General features: G+C 39.4%; 1 protein-coding gene across 2 annotated transcripts in view; it reads left to right on the forward strand.

Annotated features, from left to right (window-relative positions):
* Window positions 1-8,776, forward strand: part of LOC120783708 (inactive phospholipase C-like protein 2) — a 43,591-nt gene that overhangs the window by 33,991 nt on the left and 824 nt on the right. The window contains exons 5-7 of one of the 2 annotated variants that reach the window (XM_040116858.1): window positions 2,477-2,586; window positions 5,778-6,001; window positions 6,542-8,776. The exon at window positions 6,542-8,776 is cut by the window's right edge and continues 824 nt beyond it. In XM_040116858.1, coding sequence (XP_039972792.1) covers window positions 2,477-2,586; window positions 5,778-5,981 — 314 coding nt within the window. In that variant the 3' untranslated portion in view covers window positions 5,982-6,001; window positions 6,542-8,776. Of the gene's footprint in view, window positions 1-2,476; window positions 2,587-5,777 lie in introns of both variants that reach the window. The other variant, XM_040116857.1, reaches the window with a different exon arrangement.

Below are 8,776 nucleotides of genomic sequence, written 5' to 3' on the forward strand. Positions count from 1 at the left end.
GACATTTCATTGAGTAGAGTAAATGTTTATTTGAGAAAATAGCCATCAGATTAATTGATAATTGCAGCCATAATTGTTATTTTTAATCATTAATGGTTTCTAGCATTTCCTTAGTGTTCTGTTTGATAAAGTGCTCGCATTCAGTGGTATGAGTAGATGCAATCATCTTTTGTTGAAAGAATGATCAGTTATCAATCCACTGAATAATTCAGGTCACGCTCCTCTGATGTCACACTCAATACTGTAGTTGCTCTCGCATCTCACAGCATGAAACATCAGCCTCTACTGTACAGTTGCCGTCCTACAGCATTACCTCACAGATATCAGAGTCTAAAATGCCTTACAAGGAATGAGCTTCCCCGTTTCTTGCCTGCCAGACTCCATAAAATGTTGCTAGGCAACCTCCAGTGTGACTTAACTGGGGTGTGTGTGTGTGTGTGTGTGTGTGTGTGTGTGTGTGTGTGTGTGTGTGTGTGTGTGTGTGTGTGTGTGTGTGTGTGTGTGTGTGTGAGAGAGAGACAGAGAAAGCTGTGCACCTTCTTTAGTACAGTCATGGTTCACGTGCACAGCAGCAGCAAGCAGCTCTGTGGTTACAGAATGGTGACCTGAAATGAAAGAAATAATTTAAAATGTCGGTTTTAACACAGGAAATGGAAAAAATGAAAGGGCCCATGTGATTTAGGAGCAGTGGTGTGATGTTCAAAGATGATGAACACATCAGATCTGTCAGTAAATTCTGTCAGTTGTTTGAGGATATATTCTTGCCTGAGGTCTCTTGGCAGACTAGGCTCTAAAACGGCCCAACCCCACGCCTATTATGGTGATTTCACACGAAGGGGGTCTCTCTCTTGCTTTCACACCATGTTTCCATGGCAACAGCACCAATAGGGGCCAGGACCAACTCCAGCTGATATCAGAGCTTCAAGCGGAAAAGTGTGTGTTCTTGGTAGTTCCCAGTGTGGAAGTGCATTACGCAGTTACGGATTTTCTGCCTAGCAGGAAACCTCCCTCTCTCTCTCTCTCTCTCTCTCTCTCTCTCTGGTTTATTTACCTCACAGGCTGGGGTTGCCTGTTGCTGCAGTGTCAGTGCTGCACTATAAAGCACAGTCAACATTAAACATGTCCTTACTCAGACTCAGTCATGCAAAGGGGATAAAAAAAAAGAGAGGGAGGAAGAGAGGAGGTGGGAAACCTCCTCAGGAGAAAAATCATTCTCTGTTCGATGCCTTGATGCTAATCCACAGTGAAGGAACGTCATGTCTGTCTGCCGACGGTGCGTCTCTCCTCTGCCTTTCTCTATGTTTCTGGGGCTCTTTCTTTTCCCTCTCATGCTGCCTCACTGCTTCTTTCAACTCTCCTTTTTGTTTTCTTCTCTTCCTTCGACTTATCTTGCCTTTTTGCTTTCCCTCTCTTTTTTTAACAACTTCACCAGGTTTTGTCTAATCCTGTCTCTTGACATCCCATCAACACCTCTTTGGGGTGTGCCACTGCGCTTTACCTTGCACTTACTAACATTTCATGGCATACATGCTCAACAGACTGTTGCCAGATGACACGGACGGACAAAACAATGAAAATTAATGCAACACTGTTTGTATTGTAAAAAGAAATAGGAGACTATCTCCTGATCGTTTTCTTGATTAATCAGTTTGTCAGAAAATGGGAAATTATAACAGGTACCTTTCATTTATTTCCAAAATGATGTATTCAAATTGTTTGTTTTATTCAACAAACATTCCAAAATGCAAAAATATTCAGCTTACAATCACTTATTAGAAAGAAAAGCACCAAATCCTCACATTTTAGCAGTTTTAACCAGCAAGTAGTTGGAATTTTTGCTTAAAAAATGATTTAAATCATTGTTTTTCAAAACAGTTGCCAATTTATTTTCTGCCGATTGACTAATTGATTAATTGACAAATCATTGCAGCTCTTTAGAAGACCCAAAATAAGCAGGATGTAACTCCCTTTCTTAGCTATCAAATAACCAATGCTTGCTGAAAAACACATATAAAGACTGTTTTTTAATCAAATCTGCTTTCCACAAAATAGTGAGAAATGTTAACATTTTGATGGGAGATGCTGGTACACATCTTAAATCTAATTCTCAGATTAAATTTGTTCAGAAATTCACACCTGATGTCAACTGACCTGGTAGACCTGACCTGCCGTACACCTGCAACAACAGCTGCTTTGATCCATTATCACACTGCAGATGTACAGTAAGGAGAGAAGAATCCTCCTCCACAGCCAGAGAGTCTCTGTACTTCCACGAACTCAACCCTTCTGCTGCAGCAGGAGCCTATGAAACGTTGACTATGCGCGCCAGTGTCTTTGCTCTAATGCGTTTCCTCGCAGTAACAACAGGCCTAGCACCCAGTCACTTCACAGCTGCTTTTCTGTTTCACAACCCACCATGAATTCCAACGTGTACAGACTGACTTGACATTTGTTCTTGTGTCTCTTTCTTGCTCAGCGATGGAATTTCACGAGAACCTCCACGACTTGGCCTTGAAGGAAGGGTTGAAGGGCAGGAAGTTGGACAAGGCAGTGGAGAGCTTCACATGGAATATCACCATACTGAAGGTGAGATTTCAGTCGCATCAGGCAGTACAGTAACACATCAGAGTAGTAACTACTGTACTGTACTGTACTGTACTCATTTTCCTGTTTGAGTAGCGTAGAGTTGCCACACTGCACACTGGTATTTTAAATGTGTTACTTCTGATATCCCTACAACACACTGAGATGATCAGAGGTGGTCAGAGCTCAGGGTCGGTGGCCTTGGGCAGTTTTTCTCCTGAAAATTTTTATGGACATTTGTATTAGCTGCTGTGGGATTTTTTTCCATTATTCTGGTTATGTGACAGTTCCTGTTAGAGCTGCACAATAGACTGGTTTCCAACTGCAGTTGTCATGAGAAGTGCTGCAAATGGGGGCTTAAAAACCAAATATAATGTCTGAGAGCTTATGGGACACACAGATTCTCTTTCTGCGATCCCTTGTGGTGATAAATAATACTAATTCAAGCCTGTACTGACAGTTTCTTGAGCGTGAAGTTCAACTCAAAGATCAGACTGAATTGCTGTTTGATTTGACTTCATTGATTCAGCCTGGCTCTGAGTTAATGTTAACTGATTCCTTGTTGAGAGGAGGAGGTATTTTGTGTTGTTTTGCCTTAGCAGTAAGGATTGACACATCAGTCCCACAACATTAATTTCAGTCAACATGGAAGTGGAAGTTATTGTTGCTAGGATCAGTTAAAGTTCTTTCACATTGATTCAAGAAATTTCAATTTAAGAGAGAGTTGTTCCTGTAGTCGGCTTACACAGGGTATCTGCAGGTCATTAAAAGTCTTAAGTTTAAGTAATGTTAGTTATAAAAAGCTTTTGTATCTGATTCCAGGCTGTCGGGAGACGTTATCCACCTATAAACTAAAGGTGGGATCATTGTGATTATTAACGCAGCAGACTGTTTCATCATTTTTCTGTGGAGTTTCAGTTAGCACCATCAGACCTGTAAGAAACACTGTCGCTACCGCTAGCTGCAGCAGCTTGGAGGCTCATCGTGCCATAATGGGCATGTGTTGGTTTTAGCAAAAACTTGCGCAGCTCCTTCCGCAAGTTCATTTCACGGTGTTGGTAAGAATATTTTTGTAATATTTTGCATATTCTTAATTAATGTTATTACTTACATTGCACGTGTAAAACCAAAACAAACAATCGAAAAATTCCTGTTAGAATTTCCCACATCCCCAGGTGAGGTCTTCAGATGTCTTGTTTTGTCCCACCAACAGTTCCAAATGCATCAAGACTTCGCATTTGAGAAGCTGGAAACAGCAAATGCTTGGCTTTGTTGCTTAAGAAATTACTCAAAATAATTATTCGATAATCAGAATGGTTGCCGATCACTTAATCGATTCATTGACTAATTTTCTTTTAAAGCCTTTGTCAGAGGTGGAATACGTAATAATGTTGCATTGATTTAGCTGATAAAGTACCTTACGGCTTTATTTAGAATTGGCAGGACCTTTACAGGAATAACCACAATGGTTGTGTGATATTAGGCACCTGTGGTGAGAGACAGAACAGAGAGATATAGTGTGTTATTTTGCCTCTGGCTTTAATTAATGACCATTGTCACTGTGAGCATATAATGTCAAGATGTTTAGTCTAAGATGCTCGAGTTCTCTATCTTTAATTTCAGTCATGCAGTTGGCACAAATGATAAGTGAAATTAAAAGGAAGGAACTGCTGGTCGGATAATTATTGTGGGGGTTTGAGGGTACCCCCGTCTTTTTAACCACTTTTGCCCCACACCCTGTGGTTAAAATTACTTTTATAGACTGATCTGACATGAGAAAAATTTCTTCAGTTCCTCTTTTATCCTCTTTATTAAAGGGTAGGTACAAATTTTTTCAAGTCTGTCTTAAAACAACAGTCAGGTGCCCATGTGAAAATTGACACATGTTTTGCTTACTGTAGAGGTTCCTCTGGTTCATACTGACCATTAAAAGATCTTTTCCTAATGTGCTTTCAATGGAAGATTAGGGACAAAATACTATGCTAAGTTTATCTAAATTTAATATGGCGCTTCAGTAGTCTGAGTACGACAAACGGTGTGTATCTCCCAAAATTAGTCTTTTTAGTGTAAAATTCCCTCCTTGTGTTTTTCTTCAGACAGTGTTTCCTTAATGAGTTGCAGTGACACAAAGAGGGACAGTGGGTACGTCTTTAGTATTAACGAGGAGTGATTACACCCTGTGATTTCTACGTGCTCATATGGACACCTGATAATTGTTTTAAGTAAGGTTCACAATTTTTCAGGTCTAACTTTTTAATATGATTTTATTTTCTTTATACATAAGAGATGAAAATGTTAAATTTATTACAGTGTTTGAGATGCGCATTTAACCTCTGTGTATTTAACCTTAAACTGCTGTCGGCTCTATGTAAATGTGACACCATTTAATTCAGACGGGTGTTGTGTTGGAAATGTTACTAGTAAGATTTCCGCCACGACCTTTGTATAAAAGTGACTCAGGCACTTACACAGACATGAGACAGGTGTAAAATTGCCATCATATTTATGTGACGAGGTGTGTGTTTGAAAGGGGTTTAAGCAAATTTCTTACAGCTTGCCATGGTGCCTGCAGGTCTTGAAAAGTCTTAAAGCATTGAGTTCAGACGCCTCAAAAAAGACCTTATAAGGTATTAAAAGTCTTAAATTTCATTTACACATTAATACTGAATATTTATTTTTCTGCCTGCCGTAGACTAACATTACTCAGAACTTTGTTTTGAATGTGATATGGGGTTGTCAGGAGACATTATACATCTATAAACTGTAAGTGACACTGATGTGACAGTGGATTGTGCATGTGGGAGATAACTGCTAGCCACAGTAGCTAGGAGCGCAGTTTAGCAAAAACTTACCTTAAATTAATCGTTTTTCAATTAGGTAATCTACTCATCAGGGTCCAGGTCACATTAAGCAGTAATTGTTATTAATAAAAGATTTTATACACAATTGGTAAGCACTGATAAAAAAATGTGGTGTAAATGTCTGATAAATAAATTCATGTACTTAATACATAATTGTGGACCTTATTATTCCTGCTGGTTTTCTGTCAGTCTTCAACTGGTATGACTAGGAAAAAGGTATTCAATTGCATTCTATGTGGTATTAAAAAGTCTTAAATTTGAACGCTTTCCTTTATCTCCTGTACTATGCTGCTGCTATCACTCTGACATTTGGATCTATCTTTACCTCCTCAGGGCCAGGCAGACTTACTGAAGCATGCCAAGAGTGAAGTCCAGGAGAACCTCAAGCAGATTCACTATGCTGCGCTCACCTGTAACCTGAGTAGAGGTGGAGCAGCAGGTGGCTCCTCTGGCTCTGAGTGCAAGAGCAGACGTAGCCTCGAGGCCATTGCCGAGAAGGCCACTGCAGAGGAGGAGCTCACTGACGAGGACAACTAAAAACCCACAGTCCTGCTCTGGTAATCTCCTGGCACCCACATTCAGACCTCTACTCTGTTCCTTCCTCCTGAGCTCAAAACCCAAAGCTCCCTCCCTCTCTCTTTCTGTGTCTTTACCCTGGCATCATAACTTTAAACACCAGTGTTTTTCCACATTCCATCAAGTACATTCCTGTATCCCAAGCACAGCTGTAACCACTTACAGACTTCTGCCTTGTAATCATCAATAAAATGCCACCACTACTCTAGGACACAAATCCTACCCAAGTTCAGATCACAAGAAGGCCTCAGCTGAAGTTTTTGGAAAATTGCTGTCATTATTTCTATGCCTTAAAATGTTCGGGCGTTGTACTGAAGGCTGGAAAAGTGTGCAACAAGTGTCTTTCTTGACATTTGCTACGCATTTTATACTGCTGAGCCATTAAAGGCACAATGCTCATATAAATGCTAAATCTAAGCATCCAGCAAAAATAACTTTTGGGAAAAAGTGCTGAAAAGGAGAATATGTAAAAAAGCAGATAATTTTTGCCAGACATACATTGCTAATCTATTCATCTGCAGTCCCAGTGCAGGGGTTTGTTGTCCTCCATTCTTCTTTGTTGTCCTCCATTCTTCTGGGTGAGCTGGGAGGGCCAAGCCAGTTACCAGCCACGTGACCGATAAAGACATTACTACTGTTCAGAGACGGTGCACTTCTACTCAGCGGACAGGGGCGTTACCCGACGAGACGAAAAAGAAAAAAAAAGAGCCCTTGGGTTGTTGTAAGAGATTTCATAAAGCACAATTATCTGGAGCTGTGAATGTAACAGGACAGAGGGAGTGACTGGAACGAGAAGGAAAGGGAAGACGAAAATGAAGATGATTACGAAATGAATGAGAGTAAAGAGTTGTTTACAATATTGAACTTGTCCATGTTCTTGTCTGCCAAAATAGTATAATATACTATGTGTATATATGAAGTTTCCTGTTACTTTTTTTCTGCAGAGTGCATCATTTTATTATTGTATACTTGGAAATATAAGATTTATTTTATAAAAGATATATGAACATGTCTGTTGAAAAACAAAAATTTTATTTGTCAGTAGATATCTGATAACGAGGCTTGTCATTAAAAGAAGTGACCTCGGAGTTTTACCGGTGGGGAGCTCCTCCACGTCAAGACAGAAGGACAAATAAGAGAATGTATTCATACCGTTTGTTTGGTGCAGACAGCAACCAATTCTCAATAATCACAACCAGCAACTGCATGAGAAGGAACCACAACTGGAAGGTCTCAAAAACAGTTTGGACATTGACACGTTTTCACATTGTAACATTTCAGGTGGAAATATGTTAGGCCTTTAATTTCAGGGCGCTGAAAGAACATCATCAACTTTATGCTCCGAGTATTCTAACTAATGTATTTGACCAAAAACTCATTTCACTGTTACTTTTTAAAAGTCTGCAACCCATAAAAAGTGCCAGTTATTTAAAGTCTTTTCATTTTTTCCTGGTGTGCTCCAAACCAATTCCACTGTAATGTAAAATACCCCAATGAGAAATCAGCTCTGGCTGGTTTGAAAACTCATCCCCTTGTTTATTTGTAATCATTTGGTTCAGTTATCTTCCTGAGCAGAATGACTGAATACATCTCTCAGGAAACCAACTTTATATGTCTGAATAACAGACTTTGAATGGGAGTTGATGTACGAAAACAAAGGCTGTGGCTTCATTTTAATTGTGCAGTTAGTAACTATTCAATGCAAAGTGCAGATTATCCACACACACACCATTTTGAGATTATGTCTGAGGAACGACTGTGCAGGGTTAGCACATTTCGGATAGCTCAGGTGGCTCCTGTCCGCCTGGCAAGTCAAATGAGTCACAACACTTTTTAAGAATTTAAACTCAGGTCCGGTGAGATGGTTGAGAAGGATAGAAATTTCAGAGTAATAGCTTCATAACCATTCCTGGTGACAGAGTAGTATTTGATCAATTACCCTGTGATTTAATTGTGCCTCATTGCTGCTAACTAAAACCTACTGTATTAAGTACGAAGTAAGAAGACTATTTTGTCTTATAACATGTCTTTCCCCACATGTTACTTCAACGGGGCCCCGGCTTCCTATTCATTTTAAAGTCCACAACTTTCTTCAATTAAAATTTCATATTAGAAAACAATTTACTTGCTTTCTACATATAGGACAAAGGTTACTTGAAAATGACAAGTATATGACAAGTTTGCCATCAGGGCTGCAACTAATGATTATTTTCATTATCAGTCTGAATTGATCACTCGGTCTATAACTTCAAAAAAACAATGTAAAATAAATCACAACATCCGGGAGCTCAAGGTGACCTCTTCAAATCGCTGCTTTTGTCTGACCAACAACCCAAAAATATTAAATTCACTAAAGAACAAGCAAAGTAACACATTCTCACATTTGAGAACGTTTAAACAGGAATTTTTTTCTCGCCACCTTTGGTCAAAAAATAACCTAAACGATAAATAATTTATCAAAATAGTTGCTTTTAGTTTTTAAATCCAATAATCAACTATTCTTTGCAGTTCTATTTGCCATCTTTACATGATCTGTGTGGGCAAAATTTGGGGCTGAACAATCTGATGAAATTGACCAACACTGAAACTACTTAAGTTAGCATTATGTTCACAGCTGTGCATTGTAGTTACCTAAGCTAATTTTAACTTCACTGCCTGACAGGAGGACCTGCGTCATAGCCCCAAATACCGGGGGTTTTTGGGGCAACTTTTTCACTTAGCCCCAAAAACGTAGCTTTCTTCAACCAAACTAAACC

Source organism: Xiphias gladius, chromosome 22 (genome assembly GCF_016859285.1).
Source record: "Xiphias gladius isolate SHS-SW01 ecotype Sanya breed wild chromosome 22, ASM1685928v1, whole genome shotgun sequence".
Classification (NCBI taxonomy): domain Eukaryota; kingdom Metazoa; phylum Chordata; class Actinopteri; order Istiophoriformes; family Xiphiidae; genus Xiphias; species Xiphias gladius.